Below are 23,605 nucleotides of genomic sequence, written 5' to 3'. Positions count from 1 at the left end.
AAAATCCATAATTAATGAAAGAAAAAAATCCTAGAATTGATGAAAATCCATAATTAATGAAAGAAAAAAATCCTAGAATTGATGAAAATCCATAATTAATGAAAGAAAAAATCCTAGAATTGATGAGAAAAAACCCAGAATTGACAAAAATTCAGAATTAATGAGAGAGGGAGGCATAATGCGTGTTTTCTCGGCTGAAAGAGTATCAGTTGATCATTTTTGTCCCACAACGGTCATTTTCTGCACACGAGGGCTAATTAGATAGCGACCTACAATTTATTGCTGATTCCGAACGGCACATTTTTTTTACTCACCGAGAGGTTGATGTGTTAACAACTCGGTGTGGGGCTCCCTGCTGAAGCAATCTTTTTATGCGGTCATATCGCCGTTTCTGTTGTGCCCCTGTGTCCGGAAAGTTTCTGACAAGGACGAACCGGGTATCGATCGCGCGACACCTCTAATATTTTAGGTGAGTATCTTATCCACCTGGGCTACCGTGTCCTGAAAGAGTATCTAGTTCCGGCCCTGGGTATAAGGTCGATACCTTCAAGTGCGGGGGGCACACTTGCAATTTTTTCGGTGGGCGGCTAACACTATCGTCCAAATTTGTTGTCGAATGTTTTTTGTAATGACCGTAAAATAGTGGTTTGATAGTCCTTCTCGGGTGCCAATGTAAACCTGCCGGGTTGTTAATGAGCAATGGGGCAGTTGCGTACGAGGGATTTTCTCAGGGGGGGGGGGGAGAGGTTCACATTTATTTTCTCCCCAAGGAAAGGGAATTATGTTTTTTTCCTGTAAAAATACAGGATTGTAAAAATACCTGTAAAATACAAGGTTCAACCCCCAAAAGCCTCGTTTGCGTACGCCAATGAACTGGGGGGATTAGGGGGACTTATTTTAGAGGGCAGCAAAATACTCAAGTCCGTGTCTGATTGCAAAAAAAACATTAATCAATTGCTTTTTCCTTCATTACTTATTTTTTAGCATTAGTTGATATTTATACAGGGTGTTCCATGGTTCCTAATTCTGGCCTTTATCTCATCAACAGTTCGTCGTAGACGTATAGTTCCGGCTAAAAAAATTCTCAAAATCTACTAAAAAATCGTCCTGTACTAGTTTTGAGTGTGAAAATAGTGTCACAAAATTAGAAACATAAATTTTTATACGGTTCCCCCTGTTTTCTAACTGTCATATATAAATTTGTTGCTTCATCTCTTCTGAGCCCAACAAAAAAAAAATGTCCATGTTTCTAAGCGCAGTATTCACGGTGAGACTTTTGATTTCAAAAAAAGTTTTGAATTTTTTTTCCATTGGGATTGTTAGGGCACAGGGTGACAAGATTAAAAAGTTTTTTTACTTTTATTTTTATAACTATAGGGCCCCTTGCAACTAATGGCGTATCTGACTCCATATGTTATTTGAATCCTTTTCTAATTGGAAATATGCCTCTAGGACAGTGGTTCCCAAAATGTTTTTCGCTATGAACTACCAAAGACTCTTTTAAAATCCTGATGCTTCCCCTTTTTAAAAGACAAGCAGAGGGGGGGGATACGGGGTCCCATGCAGCTCCCCTGCTCACTAGATGATCAGACGTTAGTGAAAGATTGTAAAAAAAAAATCCTCTCAATGCTGTTTCAATCGATTTTTGTGAATTTAGAATGCCCTTTGAAGGTTGGAAAATCAAACTTCGTTATTGGAAAACTTTATTTATTCAGAGATAATATTTTCATTAAATATATGAATTTTTATTAATTTTTAACTTTTTTTTCATTGAAAATGAATCATCAATTCTTATATTATTTTTTTGTTCAAATACGAATTTCTATTAAATCTAAGAAATTATTACTTTTATTAAACATTAATTTTAATCAATTCTGATAGTTTTTTTATTAAGTATCAATCTTCAATAATTCTGGAATTTTTCATTAATTATGAATTATCATGATTTTGTACTTTTTTTCACCGATTCTGAAATCATTTCTTCATTGAAAAGATTTTCTCAATCGTTTCTATAAACCATACAACTATATTTAAGCTTAAGAGTTGGCGGGGGCCACTGCGAAATCCTCAAAAGCCACACACATGCAGCACGCAGTTCATACGTTGAAGACCCCTGGCCTAAAGCTTCCGAAGAACATGGCTTCTATGAAAGAGAAAAATAAGAGAACGAAAGGACAGTGTTGAAGTAAATATTAAAAAAAAAAACCATCAAAAAGTATTGATTTGAATCGATAACAAAAAATGCCAAATAAAAAAGGAAACTGAAATGCATAAACGTAAAATAAAATAACTTAATGAAAAAAATCATAACAAGAGACATTCTTTGTCAATGACCCGCTCTCAAATTGCTCCCACATTAAAAAGAAAATTTCCCCTCGTAAAAATCGAATTACCCCCTTCCCAGTACGGTTATGGGCCCCCACGTTGGGAACCATGGTTCTAGGATCAACGGTTCGCCACTATTTTGTGGTAAGAGGAGTTAGCCATCAACCCTGTGTAATGTCCTGTATTAGAAGCATCAGAGGGACTATGCCATCTCATCTGTTATCTAACACGCGTCACTTACCAATTACTTGTACACTCCATGCCAAGGCGATTTTCAGCTTTATTTCATGCAATATTATTCATCAATATCAAGTTGGAAAACAAAGTGTTTCCAGTCGAGTTCGCTTATAACATATCATATCCCATTCCCCGATTATTTTAGAAGTGTATGTTATAACCGAGGTGTTGAAATTAGCATGTATAGCAGTTATATGTTACTGCCAAAGCTCGAAATGATCAGTTCGTTAAGTGGCCGATGATCCTCGGCCAAAGTCCGATGACAAAAGACATGATCCGGGATCATCGTCAAGTTGGCGTATTTTTTCGTGATATTTACGTTGGCGATAAAAAAAATGGATTTGACTCCTACGGGGCCGTTTTACATCAGCACATCAAGCTTTGGCCAAAGATCTCCGGTCACGTCGCGAAATGGCCAGCCCCGTTAGGAATTGGCCACACTTCGGGCTTTGGCAGTAACATATACATAAAGTGCATTATCGAAATGAGCTTGTGCAGTACATAATTAAATTTAATATGGTATTGTTTTTGGTTGATATCTCCTAAGAGATATTAGAAATTTATTGAAATGTAGTACATATAGGATATATAGATTATGCATACATTTATTTCTCGATTCAATTGATTTCACTGGTATTATTTGAGTTTACGCTAATGATATTCATTTAAAGTTGTCAGCATTCGTACAATAAATTTAAAAAAGTAACTAATGTTCACATGAATTTTACTTGTCAATCAACATGCTTTTGCATAGTCTTTCAATAGGTAGAGATCGAATGCTCTTAAAACAATGTGGATTTCCGCTTTCACAAATCACAACAATCGTTTATCAATAATTAACAGAATAAATAAACATTCAAGAATTTGAAAAGCATATTCCATGCTGTTTTCACAGAAAAATGCATGGAAAGATATCAATTTAAAAAAAAAAGACATGATTTTAATGTTAGAGTAGGTCATATCTTAGTTGATTATTTTCACTCTAATTGCGTGGTTTTTTTCGTTCAAATGACAGATGGTTTTCCGACATCATACCTGAATGTATGTGCAAGCTTGTCAGTATGAATCCATAAATTTGGGGTTAAGTTGATATAGTTATAAGACCTGTATGGTTGGTCAAAGTTTGAAGTAATTAGTTTCAATGGGGGGGGGGGGGGACAACCATATTTGTTACGGGAATCTTTTTCGCTGGACATTTTTTTGCCTGTTGTGGCTTTGTATTTGTATTTATGTATTTGTGACTAACAGGTGGCGGTTTTATCTGTAATAGACCATTACGGTGCTAATGCAATTATTTACTATTTTAATGCAATTATTTCGACAATCATTTTTTGTCGTGCTTATAATAGAATATTACGGCTTTCTGTGAAAAAAAGAAGTATCAAGATACTCACCTCTCCCTACAGTGCCATGTTACACAAATAAGGCAGTTTTTAGCTTTATTTTTCCAGGTTTATGTTTGCAGTATGTTGTATCCGAATTATTTTCCAATTTTCGAGAATGTTTTTGCTATGTTATATCCGCAGTGTATGTAATAACAGAAGTTAAAATATATGGAAGTGAATGGGCCAAAAGTCGGAGATTATAAGATCGTATGTTATATCCACGATGTATGTTATATCCAGGGTATGTAAAGAAGTGTACTGGATTGTATTTAAACGTCCCCATTAATTTTCTCTTCATATTTTTGAAACTTTCTAATGTGTGTGAGAGATTAGAACCATTTCCAAAACCTAAATGGAATAGCAAACTGTATAACGGTTTCCATCAACGAATGCTAACCATCGTTTCACCATCAATCGTGTAGAGATTAACCCCATTGGGGGAAAATAGCAACGGAGGAAAAAGGCAAAAAAAAAAGCATAAAAATATATATTATATTATTGACCTTATTTTTAGTCATGGAAGCGTTTGATATGCATCATGTGAGAGGATTTGATACACAACGACTAGGAAAACGTTAGATGGAACGGATTTGTTATGATTTCCGACATCGATGAATGTGAATGACCAACCAGCGAGACTAATATCAGATTAAAATCTCTGTTTGTTCCGGCTCGGATTTCTTTATTTTGTAAATTCTCTAAAAAAAAATTGTACTTATTTATTCTGGATTTTTTTTACGATGAAAACGATTTTTGGTATCGGAATTGGAATGTGTAGAATCGAGATCTTGTCTCTGTGTTCTTCAATTTAATAACCATTTCAGGAAAACTACATGTGTCATAAACGTATCACTAACCCTTTTAGGGGCACTTTTTATTTTCTGCAAAGTATTTAATGAAATTAGTTGATAAATGTAATAAATGTAAGTATTTAATGAAATTAATTGATAAATGTAATAAATGTGTAATAAATGTAAGTATTTAATGAAATTAGTTGATAAATGTAATAAATGTGAGTATTTAATGAAATTAGTTGATAAATGTAATAAATGTAAGTATTTAATGAAATTAATTGATAATGTCTAGGCCTTATGAATGTGTGAGGAAAAATTTTTTGCGCATCCCTGAGAGGAGAGGTAGGTAGTGGTTCAGTGGCGTAACCAACTCTCCTGTATTGATGAATTTTCAAGATGTTAATTTTACATCAAAATGACAAATATAGTGATAATTATTTATCATTTCATTGGTAAATATTCAAAAAATAAAACTTTTTCAATTTTTTTAGGTTCTTAAAAAATATGAGACAAATTTCTAGCACTTATTTTGATTCCATTTTGTACGATTTTGTATCAACCAATACTGAACATAAAAAAATGCGCGAAATAAAATCACAAACTACAGAAAGTTATCTAGAATTATTCAATAAAAATTTGTATACTAAATTCAATCATTTTATTCACTTCTTCCATTTTACTTTTACAAATCGTCAAATTTGGGAAAACATGTGGCACCCGTTTGATAAGAGCACAGTGACACTTTACGAGTACTGCACATAGTAATTGTTTAGTGAGCCTTCTCTTTGGTACTTGACATAGGACTTCTCTTTGAAAAGCACATCTTTATGATGTACACCTTTAATGGTATGTGGATGATACGTTCTGTCTTTTTCTTCAGAAAAAGAGAACGCCGACCCCAAAAACAGATCATTCAGTGCAAGCATATCATAATATAGCCATGAACCCCCCCCCCCTCCCCACATCCTGGAACAGCGCCCCTAGGATGGGGTCTTTTGTAGGGTCCCCCAGACCAGACTTCCACGGTCCCCTTTATCATGAATTTATAGCGTGAAAAAACAGAAATGATGAGAGTCGTCCCGGGCCCCAGGGCTGGAGCCGTGTCAGCCCCACCCTTGTGGGGCCATGAATATAGCTTAGCAACAAGAAAATGTCACACCTCTTAGCTCTAAGAAGGTGGTGGTCTACCCATGAAACCCCCCTAAAAAGTTTAAAAAAAAATAGAAATTACCAATAAATTCTCTTCGTTTTATGATTTTAGCAAATAAGGGTATGTAGCTGAAAAATGTGTCCAGGTGTGTGTGTTAGGATATTGATCACAAAATTTTTCATCTTCCTGTACCTAAAGTTTGTTCACATATAAGTAGGGTTACCAGTCGTCCTAGTTTTGGATGCCATTTTAAGCGTCCTCCTACGTTTTAGAAAGTTTGCCCATTTGTCCTCCATTTCAGTTTGTCGGACATACATCTCTTCAGAGTGTTTGTGCTTTTCTTCTCCCCATAGGCGGCGATAGACTTGGAAGTCTAGGGGGGAGGCACGATGATGATGATGTCAATTCATTATACATATATACCATATATACATTAGGTCAGTCGACTCCACCTTTCACGCTGGGGGGGAGGGGCAAACAGACCCTCCGTTGACAGTGCTGGGCATTCACATTTGAATTACATGCATACATTATTTACTTTACAAAAATTTCCTTTTTTTTATACTATTGATAATGCATATAAACATTACTATGAAGGTAGTATTGGGTACAAATATAACCATGAGCTCATACAAATACTCAAGGTTACAAAATTAAGTTCGCTTATAACATACCCTCTTAGGTGATTCGAAAAGTGTATCTTATAAGCAAGGTCTTCAAATTAGCTTATCTAGTACTTGTATATACAGAGTGCATAGCTAACACTAGACAAAGTTGAGAAAAACAGCATAAACTACCAAAAAAAACTCTTTTCGCTCATTTACGCTGTTTCTTTAATCATTTTTTTCCGATTTTTGAATTCAAATATTTCAGCGAATATTGCATTTGGAAACGTGGATTTTTTTGTTGACCTCAGTAGAGAGAGGGCAACAACTTTCAACTGGGTTTTTGAACACAGGGGGTCCGTATAAAAACATATATTTTTTTTATTTGAAGAACAAAATAACTCCTTGCAATAAAAATGATGAAGCTGAGGTCCACGCGTTATTTGGTTACTTTTTCTAATTGGAAGTATGCCTCTAGGATCAATGGTTCGCCAGTAATTTGTAGTGCGATGTGTCAGCTATGCACAATGTATGCATAAAGTGCATTATTGAGATTGTCCCGGACAAAATAAGCTAAAGCAAGCATTTAATATAGCATGGCTACATATTGTTTTTAGTTTATACCTCCTGAAGAACTTTGAAAATGTATTAGAGTGTAAGTAATACAGTGTATATGGAAAATGCGTACATTTTTTCTTAATGTATTTAACTGCTATCATTTGAGTTTTATGCTAATCGTCTTCATTCAAAATTGTCAACGTATTCAATAACCGGCCACTGTGGTGGTCGAGTGGTTATAGTGACGGACTCGCGATGGTGGTCGGCTGAAGTTGGCTTTCTGTGGTTCCCAACTTCAAGGCGCAAATGCGAGCCGATCTCTCCGTTAAAAAGTCTCGCCACAGAGAGCAACAGTCCTACAACGATAAATCATTCAATCATAACACTTCACTCATAGTTAGAAAAACTGGTGGCAGCACTACACATAACAAGCATTACAGAGAAACAAAAAAAAAACTTCACGTCAGGTTTCACTACACGTACACACACATTCCCGCATGTACCGATTCGTTGGGGTTTCCGCGGGGGGGGGGGGGTGGGCGGGGTGCATGTGTGGTGTAGCAGTAGTAGGTAGGGCCTCCAAAAAATGGCTCGGGGATCCATGATGTTCTTAAGTCAGCCACCTCGTTGGACAGTTTGCCTGTTGTGGCGTTGTATTTGTAATAAATTAAAAAAAAAACAACAACTAATTCTCATGAATTGTACTTGTCATCAATCAACAAGCTTTTGCATAATCTTTTAACATGTAGATATTTAATGGTTTTAAAACTGCGCGGATTTCTGCTTTTGCCGATCACAACAATCGTTTACCACTGCCAAGTGATCCAAAAGCAACAGGAAAAGTACGCATCCAATAATTAGGAGAGCATATCTCCCATACAGTTTTCATAGGAAAGACATAGAATTCTTTTAAATAACACAAACTTTTATTGTTAAAATAGTCATATTTGTTACTAGCAGGTGACGCGTTTAAGATGTTGACCATTAAAGTGTTATCTGTACGTTATTCATGTAATTATGTATTTCGACAAGAAACTTTTCTTTATTATAAAAATTCTGTGAAAAAAGCATCAAGATATCATCTGCATACAGCACGTGAAGTGCAAATAAACCAATTTTGTCTTTATTTTCCCCGGAATTTGTTTGCACTATGTTATATCCGAATTATTTTCAAGATTAAGATACTGATTTTGGTATGTTATATCTAAGCGGATTAGGGTCGGTTGAGGCCCCCCCCCCCCCGGATTACAAAACCGTATGTTATATCTAGGGTATGTTTATACATATACTCGACTGTATTCAGTGGTGATGTCTTGTGATCGTGTGATCTCCTTGTCTTACCAGTGGAGATTGCGATAAATAAATTGCGAGAGAGATTGCGACCAATTTTCTAGGTGGTAATAATTCCATTGCACTCTCGAGGATGTAAGATTGCGCTAAAGAAAAGAACATGCTCCTCTTCTGATACATCAATCGTACAATATGATTTTCCGGTGATTCACTTTTGAGAATCATATTGGCAACAGTTTTCAATAAAGTTTTAGGACACAAGATCGTAAGGATTATCTCGAAAGTAGCCCAAGCTCATTCTTGACCAGAAACGCTACTTCCACCTCAAAAGAGAGATGGCGCTGAAGCGACAAACACGATACAGTGATACCTCGGGTACGAATATTTCGGCTGACGAAAATTTTTTTCATGGTTTTTCGGCCACGGCTAACGAACACTTAGGTTGATACGGATTCACTTGTAGATATAAAATAGCCGCGTCTTGAGCTAAATCTTAGCATTTATCATCATCAGAGAATTACAGTCACTCGAGCCCAATTAAGTCATGTCAACCTCGAAATCTTTTCCCAGATGTAACTCCACTTTTTTTTTGAAATTTTTGAACCATTTCATGTAAAATGAAAGATTTAGCAAGAAAACGCATTAAAAATAGAAGCCTGTGTTTCCAGAGCACGCATTCTTTCAGTGCAATACTCTTAGCATCAAACAGAACAGCCTGGATATTCTCGGAGCTCATCTTTTCTGTCTGTATACATCAGACACAGGCATGACCTGACCAAATCACAAATGCATAGGGAGACCTACGAAATCAACTGGGTTGTGTCAACACTAGATTTAATACTGACTAGAATTGATGTTAGTTGTGTACATAGTATAAAATAAAAAAAATCTTCAGTATCCTATCTAGTTTATCTAATTTTGTAGATGTACATTTTTGGTTCCAACGGTTCGTTTTTGTCTTTTTAAAGCATATTTGGTGTTTTAAAAAAACTTCTTTAAAAAACGTATCTTTTAATCCCGGGCATAACCTACAACGACTTAAACGATTTTCTATAGAAACCTATGAGAAATCGCGTGCCGGAAACGAAAATGATTTAAAAATGGCAAGTTCTGATCCACGCTGCTTTAAACGTGGCATCAACCAGTATGCAATCGAAAGAAACCCATAGATCTAGTTAGTTGCCGTATAGCAGCATTTCTCAACTTATGGTCCGCGACGATGGTATTGTTGGTTCGCAGGCACACTTGATAAAATTATTTACCCGATGTAATTCATATCAGTAATATCCATATGAGTTCGAATAGAATTATACGTTCATACTTGGGTTCACTATACATCATTGAGAATAATGCAGGAAATTGTGATCTTAAATACGAGATATCACTAAATTTTGCCAACAATTGCAATTTATTGCTTTAAATTCAATTTGCCATAATTACTACTAAAATTGCTGAAGGGTGTGCCAATGCTACAAATCGCTGTTTTCAAAAATGTACAGTATTTCACGAAAAAAATATTCAAATGATCTGATGACCATATTTCATTGAAAAATATGCATTAAAATGGCATATCTTAATATATAATAATCCGTAAAATAGGCCATACGGATACAATGTATTTTGATGACATAACCAATTGTCATAAAAAAAAAACATTGCCAAAATGTAGGCATAATCACCGCAAGCAATAATTAAAATTGCTAGAAAAGTTAAACCCGACAAATATGTGATATAAATATTTATTATTTTCGCCATAATTATACAAACACAAACACAAGACCACAACAGGCAAAATGCCCAACGAGGTGGCTGAGAAAACGATGCCCATAACAAATATGGATGTCATATATTTCTAAAACACAGCAACCCTCAATTCAAAATGCAATCATAAAAACTAAAAGCTATATATACACGATAAAATGTAATACAATGTCCATATTGTCCCATGCTATACAAAAGAAGCACTTATCATTGTCTTATCGTATTAAAAATGGATAACTTAAGAATTCTGCGTGGCTCGGATTCGAACCGTCATGATTTGTCTAATCGCGCCATATCACAATATAATTTATATTATGAAAACACTGTGTATTACGATAAAAATAATTTATTACAAATTTTAAATAAGTATCGTTGAAAAAATGTATAAAAAACATCGGAACAACGAAATTTACAGGTGTGGTATGTCCCGTAATACGGGGCACAAGTGGTCCGTCAAATTGTGTTAGACATTTTGATGGTTCCTGTTTTCAGAAAGGTTGAGAAACACTGCCGTATAGCATTCTAATACGACGAAGAAGTAGTTCAAGAAATAATTTATTAGGAAAAATGAACTCCAATTTCGATTATCCATTTAATATCAATCCTAATAAAAGGAAAGTGCGTGCAGAGTTTATGGGAGAAGTAAGTTGAGAAAAATGAGAGCTGGTTGCACAAGCTCACGGTCAACAACTCTTTAGCAAAACCGAATTAAGTGAAAGTGTGTTGAGAATACTAAATGAGAAATTTACAGAAGAAGCGATGAGAGACCGCGTGTAAAATTCTTATCAAAATACCTATTTCAGAAAAGACACGAATTTCAATCATTTTCAGGCCGTGTTCTGGAAGTTCTATATACCCTTTAAGGTGATAACATAACAATCTTCCTGGTCGATACGCATTATTTTTGTCTTTCTTCTTAATACAGGTCAGTGCCCGACTGGAATACGAGTCGGTGACGAACACCCTATCTTAACACTTTTATACACGAGATGGGTATCAAGTAGTGACCACAAGGTTTATGACATAGTTAGCTGTCAAAGAAACTTTTTTTTATTGTTGTTCTCATTTGGGAGCTGTTTTAATTGAATAAAGAAAGTGGTCGCGGTTATTGTTTCAACAAAAAAGAATTATAGATGTTCTCTCTAAGATAGGGGTCTCCGACGCATGGCCCGTGGGCCATATTTGGCCCTGGGAGCTTTTCCTCGTGGTCGCGCAGATCATTTTCAGAAAATGGTTGAAAGCATTGAAAAACTATTAATTCTAGAATAAATGAAAGAAATAATTTCGGAATTAATGAAAGAAATAATTTCGGAATTAATGAAAGAAATAATTTCGGAATTAATGAAAGAAATAATTTCGGAATTAATGAAAGAAATAATTTCGGAATTAATGAAAGAAATAATTTCGGAATTAATGAAAGAAATAATTTCGGAATTAATGAAAGAAATAATTTCGGAATTAATGAAAGAAATAATTTCGGAATTAATGAAAGAAATAACGCTAGAATTATTCGGAATTAATGAAATTAATTCTAGAATGAAATAATTTCGAAATTAATGAAAGAAATAATTCTGGAATAAATGAAAAAAATAATTCCGGGACAAATTGATGAAATTCAGAATTAATGAAAGAAATAATGCCAGAAAGAAATAATTTTCGAATCTAATAATTTCAGAATTAGTGAAAAAATTAACTAATAAATCAATGACAGAAATAATTTCGTAATTTCAGATAAAAATTATTTCACAATCAATCAAAGAGTAATTGCATAATTATTGAAATAAATGATTTCAAGATACATTGAGAAGGAAAATAATTTCAAAACTATGTACCGAAATAAATAATTATATAATCATTTAAAGTGTTTCGGATTAAAATTAGACTTAGAATTATTTAATCTAATCAGTAATTATCAAAAATATTTCAGAATTAGTGAAATAAAATTTTCAGAATTAATAAAGTTGGTAATTAATAAAAGAAATAAAATTTCAGAATTAATAAAAGAAATAAAGTTTTCAGAATTAATAAAAGAAATAAAGTTTTCAGAATTAATAAAAGAAATAAAGTTTTCAGAATTAATAAAAGAAATAAAGTTTTCAGAATTAATAAAAGAAATAAAGTTTTCAGAATTAATAAAAGAAATAAAGTTTTCAGAATTAATAAAAGAAATAAAGTTTTCAGAATTAATAAAAGAAATAAAGTTTTCAGAATTAATAAAAGAAATAAAGTTTTCAGAATTAATAAAAGAAATAAAGTTTTCAGAATTAATAAAAGAAATAAAGTTTTCAGAATTAATAAAATTTGTAATTAATAAAAGAAATAAAATTTCAGAATTTTCAATCCTTCAGTTAATTTTGTCCCTATTTGACTTAGGGCCTCCATTTGCTCCTTCTATTAAGATGTCACTAAATTACATGAGTTGGCCCACGGGTTTCGTGGGAAGTTTCAATTTAGCCCGCCGTATCTGAAAGAATGAAAACACTGTTCTTCAACAGCCAGTTCGCAGAACTGACATTTCGCCCAATTTGGGAATAGTCTTAGCCGTCAGTCCGCAAATCATTTCTTCCATTGGTTCATTTTTTGCTGGCCCGTAAATTAATTCTCCTATTTACCCTAGTAATGCCGGTTCGCAAATTACATGCATTTCTCTTATTTACGATATTCATTTTTCGCCGGTTAGCAAACTATTTTTCCTATTTCTATTATTTATTTTTCGCCATTCTGTTCCCAAATTGTTTCTTCCATTTAGCTATGTTTTACCGGTCCGCAAATTACATGTATTTTTTCTATTTACGGTAATATTTTTCTCCGCCAGTTCGCAAATTATTTCTCTTATTTTATTTAGCTTTTATTTCTCCCATTTAATTATTTTTTTTTCTGGTCTGCAAATTGCATGCATTTTTTTTATTATTCACCTTATTTAAATCTTGTCAGTTAGCAAACTATTTCTCCTATTTAGATTTTGTCGGTGCGCAAGTAATTTTCCCATTTATTTATTTTTTGCATTTTCCGCAAATTATTTCAACCATTTATCCAGTTTTTCTTCAGGAAGTCTGTAAAAAATGCAAATACTGATTTAAAAGAGAAATTATCGTACTAGAGGGAGTGCGGTCGATATAAAAAGTTGTAAAAATGTCCTGTAGGTGGCACAGCAACCAAAAATGCACTGCGGTAATATATAAGATAGTTATTGGAAAGATTGAGTTTTCTATAAATTCAGCATTTATGGAAAATTTGTGTGAATCTACTCTATGATGTAAAATCGCAAATTCGAATTGTGCCCGTTTCTATGCTACGGAATGGTTACGGTTTCGGTTCAAGTTTTCATTTAACTCCTGAATATATCGGGAACCGTTTTGGCCCATCGGACCAAGTTATGTGTATGTACCGAGAGGCGTATGTATATATCACCAGTGCTCCCAATACACATGGTTCGGGTACCCAGGACGGAGCATTGTGCAGATACCTTCATGGGGAAGTTGACAGGTTTCAATTCGAGGGGCCCTTGATGAATCTCATTCTTTTTTTTGTTGCTTTAACATTGAAAATTTTCAGTAACTTGAGCCCGAGATACATCCAGTGTATGGGGCCCCGACTTAAAATCTGCGTATTGGGTTCCCACTACTGGATGTTGGGGAGCCTTGTATTTAATTCGTTGATGAAATGAATACAAATGAAGCATTTTTGTGGCCCTCATGGGGGTGGGGGGTGCAACAGGGCTCCAGGCTGGAGGCCCCCTTCCCCCCCCCCCCCATGGGGAAGTTCATTCATTTCAGGGAATCCTTGATGAATGGCATTGGCATTTTTGTTGCTTTAATATTGTGAAATTTGGCAATATGTGCTGTGCTTTCACTCACTGCCACTTTTCAGGGAGCTCTGATGAAGTGGGAGGAAATAAATAAGATATGATGTGATGAGAAAAGAGTGCTTGGCCGCCGACGGTCTCTGCCCCCCCCCCCCCAGTAACGATAATAAAACACGCCAGCCAATTAAAATCAATTCTGCATTTTTTACGATTTTTTTTAACGTTTTTACTGACTTTCTGCCCACCCTGTACCAGAATATTGCATGCATAACCCAATTATTTCCTTAAGACGATGCTATTACGACGAGTATTAAGATGATCTTAGACGAGGCTGAAATATATGGAAATGTTTGTTGAATTAACCACAGCACCCAATAATTTTTGAAAATTTATTAGCCGTGTGCAGTTTCATGCATTAATTTTCTGAAAGAATCATAATTTTATATAAATTAAATTTTAAATTATTTTCTATCTTTGTTACAACAAGGTTTAACTCATTTTATGAGGAATCACTGAGTGTACAGGAATGCTGAAAAATATTTATGCAAAAACAAGAACGCGCAAACAAAAAATTCAAGAAAAAATCCGAATTTTGAAAATAATTCTAGAACTAATTAAAATCGGAATTCTTAACAAAAGACATAATTAGAGAGTTAATGAACATCTAAAATTAAAGAAATAAACAATTCCAGTACGAATTAAAATTCCTAGTTTTAACTAGTTCTAAAATTATTTACTTGATTAATGTCAATGAGAGAAATCATTTCGCAGTTGATGAAAATTTGATGAAAATTGAAAATTTGTTCTCAGAACTGATTGAATTTCAAAGCCAGTGCAAATACTGAGTTCATGGTAGAAATAATAGAATAAATTAGTGAAAGAAATCCTTCTATATAATATAGGATTGATGAAAATGTAAAATTGATAAAATAATATATTCCAGAGCTAATGACAATGCATAATTAATGAAAGAAATAATTCCAGAATTTATGAAAATTCAGCAATCTGCAGTTTTTCAAATTTTAAAAAATCCCATTCTTCGGAACGACTTTTAATATTGTTGTTATTAGAGAGATTAAAATTGAAAATATTCCTGAGGGAATTCGTGTTCATTTCGCCACATCTATCATAGATGGCAGCACGAGATATTATTTTTCCCAATGCACAGGGTTTGATAAAATAATATGTAGATGGCAGCACTAGAGAAAAATTGGGCTTTTTAATCTTTTATCTCTCCGGTAGATGGCGAGACCAACAATTCGATCCTTCCATGCAAAATTTCCAAAACATTTAAAGCTTTTTAAATAATTTATAGAAATTTTAATTTTTATTGTTTTTTGAAATTTGTTTGTCAGTTTTTCTCCCCATTTCGTTGAATATTTTTATTTCCTACACCCTTTCATTTCAGATACTTTGAAGTTTCATAATTATGAACATATGACCAATTTCGCCGTCCCTTCCTTTTGTTTATGGTTTTTCCCGTATTTTCAATGAAGCCAACTTGTATTCTTGTTCGTTACTATACGATGAAAATTATTTTCCCAACCTTTCTATGGATAACTATGAAAAAAATATGAATATTCACATCCCACATGTTTGTCATGTTGGAATTTTTGTTTATGTCGAATTCCTTTTAAAACACTGGATAGATAGATAGAACCGCTCACAACCTTAAACTGATGCAAAGCACCATAATCCCATTACCTCAAAAGAGGCAGAGTGGTGCCGGAAAAGTTAGTAGATATTTATAGTGGTGGCTCTCCTTGCCCCGTGCTCGCAAGTATCGAATCACTCGCGTCGTTCTCCCCATGAGGACAGCCATGAACTCTATGCAACGTACAAGCCATTTGACTAAAATGGATAGCTGAACCCAATGAATAGGGAGAAAAATTGTACGTGCTCCCAGTTGCGCATAAGGGCCGGGGACCGCAGCCTGGGATTTCAAAAGAAGTGTGGAAAAGACTTGTAGGCAAGTAAGAAGAAGAAGTTGACATGTTGAAGTGGGAGAGATTTGACAATGGTCTAAATACACAATGTATACAAAATATATATACAGCACCTCCACTGTGACGTGAAACGAAGAAACAAAGCCTCCGTCCACAGTGCTTTAACACTAGAACTACCGAAGCGGTCTTTTTAACCGCTGTTGAAAAAATTCATGATGCAGATGCATTCATTTGGAAGAAAATAAGTGTGTCATTAAAACTATGGTTGTCTGTCTTGAAATTGCCATGTTGGGTAAAGGGGACAAGGGACCACCCCGATAAAATGCGGCATCTAAGGTCACTGAATAGCTTTTGCTCCCACTTAGTTGACCCTTAGACACATGGACCTGGGCCTGAGACCGCAAAATGCATGGTCGAAAATAAAATGTGATTCACCTTCTTTGCCCACAAAGCGCAAGGCCTTATTTTCCACCAAGTATTTGTAAGACGAAAAAATAAATTATTTCAATGCATTCTCCCACCTTACAGCAATTGGCACATCTTCTTTTGAAACACCCTGTATGTTTGACTACGACTGAAATTTAACGAAACCTGAACGATTTCGCACCTTAGTTTTAGAAGAGACAATGAATAATTTTATTTCTTCTAAAAATGCATTCATAGCATATTCAAAATCCGGTCCCCCACATCCTGGAGCATGAACCCCTAGACTGGAATCTCTTGCGCCCCCCCCCCCATCAGACAAGACTGCCACGGGCCCCTTTATGATGAAATTATAGCGCGAAAAAAAAATGATGAGAATCGTCCCGGGCCCCAGGGCTGGAGTCCTGTCAGTCCCACCCTTGTGGGGGCCATGTTCAAAATTTTGTTAATGAAATTTTCAATTGTGGTCAAAATCATTGCTCGGTAGTTCTAGGTAAAAGAAATTTTTGAAAACCAACGGAATAATTTAAACTTTTCGCTTTTGCCCCAAAAGATTTCTTTCGGCGAATTAAGAAAAGTCACGGTGGGAAATTTTCAAATTTCAAAAATGGTGTTGCAAATGGCGATCCAAAGTTTGAAAAGTGGTGAGAATGTGACAGAGCGGCAGTGTTAATCCATTTTCAGTAGTGCTTCATTTGCCACCATTGGCGAATTTTCGGTGGTTTTATCAATTTTTGCAACTTTATTCACTCTGGTATCATTTTTGGTTACAACTGGCGATTACCCGTATTTTTCCTAGTTAAATGATCAGATTGATCAAACGAAATACTTGGGGGAAACATTTTTGGGGTGTTGCGAACATTTTGGGTGTGTTTGTTACTGATAACCGTTCTTGTTATCTGTGCTATGTGAATACAGTAAAACTTAGATGTAACGCCAACAACTTTTACGTCACCCCGTCTACAGAGTCAGTTTTTGAATGCTCCTACCAGCATAAATAGCATGTTGATCCTACTTTTTTTTTATTTGCTCGCTTATAAAGTCATTTTTATTCGGTCTCTAGGGATGCCGTTGTTGCCAGGTCTGAATTTAGTTAATCATTTTATTGAACAGCAGTACCGTCTTAACATGGGTCTACTATGGCGTAGACCCGACCAGGGAGAGGGCTTAAAATGAGATGTGGTTAAATTTTCGTAAATAAGCATGCAAATTGGTAGGCAGGCATTTTTAACCAGCTAGGCGAGTCAGAAAAATCACTTCTATCAGGGGCTCGGGTTGCTTTTGAGACGATCCTGTTGAACAATTATAGGCTTCCAATTGAATATGCGATATCGATAGATATGATACAAAAACTGCTTCTATAGAAAAAAATCTGAAACACACTGATGGAAGACAAAAATATGGTTCATGTGAATGTTGTTGAATATGATTCATTATACACATTACTGAACATAAAAACTCATTTTTACCGCTCATAAAAACTGTTATTGATGTGTTGTTTAGTTTTGTTTTTGATTCAAAAACCTATTTATTTACATCCATTTTCTGCACCCAATCCAATCAGAAACACTGTATTTGATAAGCGATATCAATTACATTTATCGAATCATATACATATTCGAAGTATAGATGACTGAACGTAAAGCAAAGATAATTTCGGAAAGACAAGTCATATTCCTCTGTGGGGAATCGAACTACTCACCTCCCATTGTCCGGGTTACCATTAACTGTTTAGGCGGCATTGACGAGGTATCTCGTCAAGCAAAGATATTTTGTAAAGTTGATTTTTCAGTGGGAAACTTTTCCCTATACCCCTTGGTTTGCACGTGCTGAAAATCGGAAAAAAGCCTACTTTATTAAAAAAAGATATGACATTTTGAAGGGAAGTTTAGTGATTTCTAATTGCCGCTTAAAGGGTTAAGCTACTGAGAATAGGCATTTTTTAACCGTTGAACTATATTCCCGTTCAGCATTAATAATAAAACCAGTTCAGGTAAAGGAACATATTGTTCTATGTTTCATATTGTTCTTTAATTAATTAGCTATTATTTATTTCATGCTTGTTGTTAGACCTAATTATGTGTGAATTAAACATTTTATTCGAAAAAAAAAATGATTTCTTCAATGCGTAGTCTGCGATATGGTAGTTCTGGGATTTGAGATTCTGTCTAAAGAATTAGTTCAATTGTTTTTAACGATCTAGTTTTGTAATTGTGAGGAAGAACAGTTTACAGCCCCTAAAAAACTATGGAGATGAACAATTCTTTATATTCTAGATTTTCCAGGGCTGTAAACTGCTCTACCACAAAATTACAGCATTCATTTGTTTTGCACAGTATTGGACTTGATTGAAGGCAATAAATGTGTGTGTGGCTGCGTGTATATTTTAAAATAAACGCTAATTGTTTATTTACTACGTTTGTTTTTCAAATTGTAATGAAAATCTGTCCATTAAAGAAGCTGAAGAAAATTAATTCTGTGTTTCCATTTCACCAACATGGACATAGAAATGAATAAATTATTTTTATATAAACTTTTCAGGAGCTTCTATAGAAATTGTGCATTCGTTTTATTATTAATTATTTAACTTTTGAAGGTTAACAGAGTATTATGACCTATAGTGTCATTACTGACCTTCGATCCAAAAATTCTAAAAGTGTTTTTTTTTCTCTTTACCAGAATTTTTCCCGCCACCTCCTCTTTGCTGGGTCCATCATCATTTCGGCCCAGGCATGCCGGAAGTTCCACTTATCCATAGAGCTCTGGTAGCCGCTCGTGAAGGTGACCTGCAGGGGCTACAACTACTGAAAAAAAAGCAAGAACTCTTACACGGCATCCACGATGACTTCGGGGCAACATGCGTCCATTATGCCGCACGTGGGGGTCATGTCAAGGTACTCGAATTCTTGATCAGCAAATGTTCCATGAAGGCCAATGTCAGATCGTTCGTGGGTGCTACACCGGCACACGATGCGGCAGCGATGGGCAAACTTCCGGCATTAGTTTGGCTTCTTCGCAATACAGATTGCACTCTTTGGGATAGAGATAAGGATGGAGCCACTGTACTCCATGTTGCAGCAAGGTATGTCATTTATCAACTTTCATTTCCTACGTGACCAAAACACAATACTTCATCTGAATATTTACAGCAAACTGACAGTGCTCGTATTATGTACCTCACAAAAAGTTTAGTGGGTACTCGTACCATACTACTGCTGAAATTTTGTTTTCGGCGTAAAGAACATTCAAAGCCGTTTGTAATAAGTATTGCACATATGATACACACGCATTTACCGCTTTATAATGTTCATATTCTACCATGAACCCAATGCAAGAGAATTTGTTAACACAGCACATACACAGGGTGGCCAATGAAAGACTGAAGGGTTCGAAAAGTCATAAACTTGTTCTCATTTTCAATCTTTCCTATTCCTTTATAGGTTATAGAGAATCCCTTGGAATGGCTGCGTCTAGCAACAAGTAAAATTAATTTGGTTTCCCTATTCCAGCGAAAGATCAATTATTCAAACTAAGAGAAAATACCGGAAACATTTTAATGTCAGTATCTCGTAGCGATAACATGATTCCGAATAAAATCATCCTGTTCGAAAGAAGTGGCGGAGAGGTCTTATGCGCACTGTGGGCACTCTATAACCTGTACGCACTGACGCAGTGGTGGAAGCTGTACGGCAAAGTGTCCTTCAGGACCCATCTGCCTCTATACCCGTCGTCGCTCTGCTCTACTAGGCATCGACGACGGGTAGAGGCAGATGGATCCTCAAGGGAACTTTGCCTCACAGCTTCCACCGCTGCGTCAGTGCGCTTAGGACCTCTTCCCGGAAGATCGCAGACTGGTCAAGTTCTTTCGAACAGGACGATTCGATTCCAAATTATGTTATCGCTACGAGATACTATGACATTAAAATGTTTCCGTTATTTTCTCTTAATTTGAATAATTGATCTTTCACTGGAATAGGGAAACCCAGTGATTTTTAGTGGATGCTGGACATCTTACGTAAACATTTTTATCTCCAAAGGATGCTCTATAACCTGCAAAAAATAAAAAGATTGAAAATGAGAGAGGGAGAGAACAAGTTATGAATTTTTCAAACCCTTCAGACTGTCAGTGCATTCCCGTCATTTCAACTTTTTCCAGGGATGGGGGAGGGGCAAAGCACATATGCTCAATGTATGTATACAGGGTGTTTCAAAACTCAACGTACAAACTTTTAGGAGAGGTAGAAAACACAAAAACAAAACGGAATCATATAGGAATGTATGAACAACCTGATCAGCTGGAGGATAAACGACGACGCAGAAATGACAAGCCGATAATGGGTGTAAAAAGTTTTTATTTAGCGACACTTTTACACGAGGACAGTACGTGTACACGTTAAGTTTCAAAAGTGCTCAAAGTTCTTACCATCAAGTTATGCACACTTGAGGGCGCTAATCGTACGTGATTACTCTAACTGTACGCCTCGACGGATTGGGCATGGTGGACCAGTCCCATGACCACTACGATCGCCCGATTTATCTATCCTTAATTTCTTCTTGTGGGGGACCCTGAAAGCCATGGTCTACAGTACGCCCGTTGACTCTGACACCGATCTCGTCGCAGCTGCAAACGTCCGCGAAATGTCGGGTATTTTTGAAAGGGTTCAACAATCGATGCGTCGCCGTTGTCAAGCGTAAATAACTGTGGATGGTAAGAACTTTGAGCACTTGTTGTGAAACTTGACGCGTACACGTATTGTCCTCGTGTAAAGTACTAAATGAAGATTGTTTTTGCTCATTGTTGGCTTGTCATTTCTGCATCTTCTTTTATCCCCCAGCTGATCAATTTCGGGTTTCCGGTCATACATTCTGATGACATACATCTATGTGATTCTGTTTTGTTTTTGTTTTCTACCTCCCCTAAAAGTTTGTACTTCAGTTTTAAATCGCCCTGAATATATATATAAAAAATGACGGGTCTGTTTCAGTAGCCACCCTGTATATATATATATATATATATTTTTTTTTTTTTCAAAAACAAAGGCCTGATGAGCTTAAAACCAAGGAACAAGTTGATGAACTTACATTGATCCAAATAAAGTTTCAGAATCTACTGTGTTTCTTCAGTGAACCGGGTACTCGATATAATTATTGAACACCTTTAGAAAGAAGTTCTCAAAAACAATCTCTATCAAACACTGCAATTTTGGCGAGGTTTCCCTTCCCTCAAGCATATTCTCCGATATAATTATTGCTCAAGATGGTTCGTGTGTGCGCATAAACTTACTCATTATGACCAGAAAGATTATCCATCGGAAACGATGGCCTAATTCTTAGGTCTACGACGACCGAAGATGGGAAAAAAAGGGACGAGATATCAAGAGACGAGCCCGCTTTTTTTGAGCTAATCTCAAAAACGGAAGAGAAAAGATCATCCACATTCATCATGTATGATAGATTTTTTTTTTCAATCTCTTCACCTAACTTTAGAGAGAATCGGTCAAGTGGGACATCAAAAGCACGACAATCTCACGTGTTTCTACAGCGGTCTTTCGTGCGTGGTTCAGCTCGTAGCCGGTGTTTCTCAAAAAAGAAGTTAAAAGTAGGCCTATAATAATTGTTTTCGGCATCCCTTGAGCTCAAATAAGAAAAAAGTAGTTTATAAGCCAGACTGCAGGTGTGTTTTGATTCTTTCGAATAAAGATGCTCCAGACACATGATATAACGGTTGGCACGCATTTTACTTTTTATTCAAATTGCATTGTTATTGACGGATATAGTTAGTAATATGGTTAATATTTCTTTTGTTCGATCATCAAAGTCAGTTTCTATTATAATTCCGCCCTCTTATCATTCTTCGGCAGAATAAAATGAGGCACGATACATCAATATTATTGGGTTATTGCATGTGAAATGTCGGGTTTCAAGATGAAGGAGTTTGCGCGCATTTGAAATACAACCTGATAGTGCATGTCAAATATAGTGGCTTTTCAACGGAGTAAAGGAAACTTCTGCTTTGTTTTAAAACATAGCGAGATAACAAAGTAGTATAACAAAACATAGCAAGTATAACAAAGTAAAGATTCGCGATAAAAAGTGAATTTTGTACAATAATCGTCATTGATCTACACAACTAGATGACGATGAGACTCCAAAATACGTGCTTAAACGAACTTTTCAGCTAGTAATGGCTCTCACTGATGGTGCGCTTCTGATATATTTTTCTCTCTTCGTTCTTGAAATTTGATGAAACTATTAATGCAGAAAAATACTTCACCAAGATAGATGAAAACTGGCATAAGTTCACTAGCATCTCGATGAGAGGGAATGATTTTATCTACTATTTCCTACTTTGATTAATTATATTCTTTTACCACAGAGTTACTATTCTTTGAAGTTTCATTACCAAATCCATATTTCATGCAGGGCCGCAACAAGCAAGCAAATTTTGGCCCTCCCGTATAATGTAGAAAAAGCAGTTAAAGGATGAATTATGACAATCCCCTCCCCCAACCTACTGCCCGGGGCACCAGATCTATCTGCTCCTCCCTAGTTGTGGCCCTGATTTCATGTGCAACATCCTATGTTTGATGACTTTTGACCTTCATTTAACGTAGGTTAAGGACCTATAATTCAAATTATGAAACTTCTTTGCAATATATTGTCATGATGAAATGCGCTTGTTAGTTAAACGCTTATGTGTCCAATGTGTCCATTTTAAGAAATTATGGAGCTATTTCACTGATCGGAATAAGATGTTGCTCTTTGTATATCTGTCGCGTGAAAAATGGCCAACAGTAACGAAAAGTTAATTTCTTGTACCTAAGCATTTGTTGTATTCAAACGGCATTCAAAGCTACTTCATTCCTCAAGGCCAGTTGTTCACTGGAAGCTGCTTGAAGCGATAAACAAGTCGCGCGAAGATGTGTCTGCATCTGCAAGATGATCCCATTGCACAGGAAGTACGAGAACCTCATCCATTAGCAGCGATTTTCAGTTAGTGATTGTGATTTCCGGCTACAACAACAGACGAGAAAAATTTCCGATTCCAATGGGATCTCACGTGTCACGCCGTATCTGCGCAGGTGCAGTATGGTTGCGTACTTTTTTCGTGCCATTCGTTCCTTTTTTTTTTTTTTGTTGCTCTTTTCGGTCTTCTCTCTCTCTTCCTCCCTCTTTTCCTGCGTGAACATGGGATTTGAAATTTTATAGTTGCCGCTCATGGGTTATAATGGTAAGTGCTTAAATTCCTATCGCCCTTCTGCCCGGGCCATACGCTGGATTTTTGACGATCAACGTTACACCTGGATTCCCGCTCGGTTAGGTTAA

General features: G+C 35.8%; 1 protein-coding gene across 3 annotated transcripts in view; it reads left to right on the top strand.

Moving 5' to 3' along the window:
• Positions 1–23,605, top strand: part of f (espin protein forked) — a 336,082-nt gene that overhangs the window by 171,204 nt on the left and 141,273 nt on the right. For all 3 annotated transcript variants that reach the window (XM_089247034.1, XM_089247036.1, XM_089247033.1), the window contains one exon: positions 18,959–19,361. In XM_089247034.1, coding sequence (XP_089103160.1) covers positions 19,012–19,361 — 350 coding nt within the window. In that variant the 5' untranslated portion in view covers positions 18,959–19,011. The remainder of the gene's footprint in view (positions 1–18,958; positions 19,362–23,605) is intronic.

The sequence above is a fragment of the Pholcus phalangioides genome, unplaced genomic scaffold (assembly GCF_987345545.1).
Source record: "Pholcus phalangioides strain wild (caught in Gottingen) unplaced genomic scaffold, Ppha-v1.0 ptg000017l_1, whole genome shotgun sequence".
Lineage (NCBI taxonomy): Eukaryota > Metazoa > Arthropoda > Arachnida > Araneae > Pholcidae > Pholcus > Pholcus phalangioides.
Note: the sequence above shows the minus strand (reverse complement) of the source record. Positions and strands in the feature narration are given on the sequence as shown.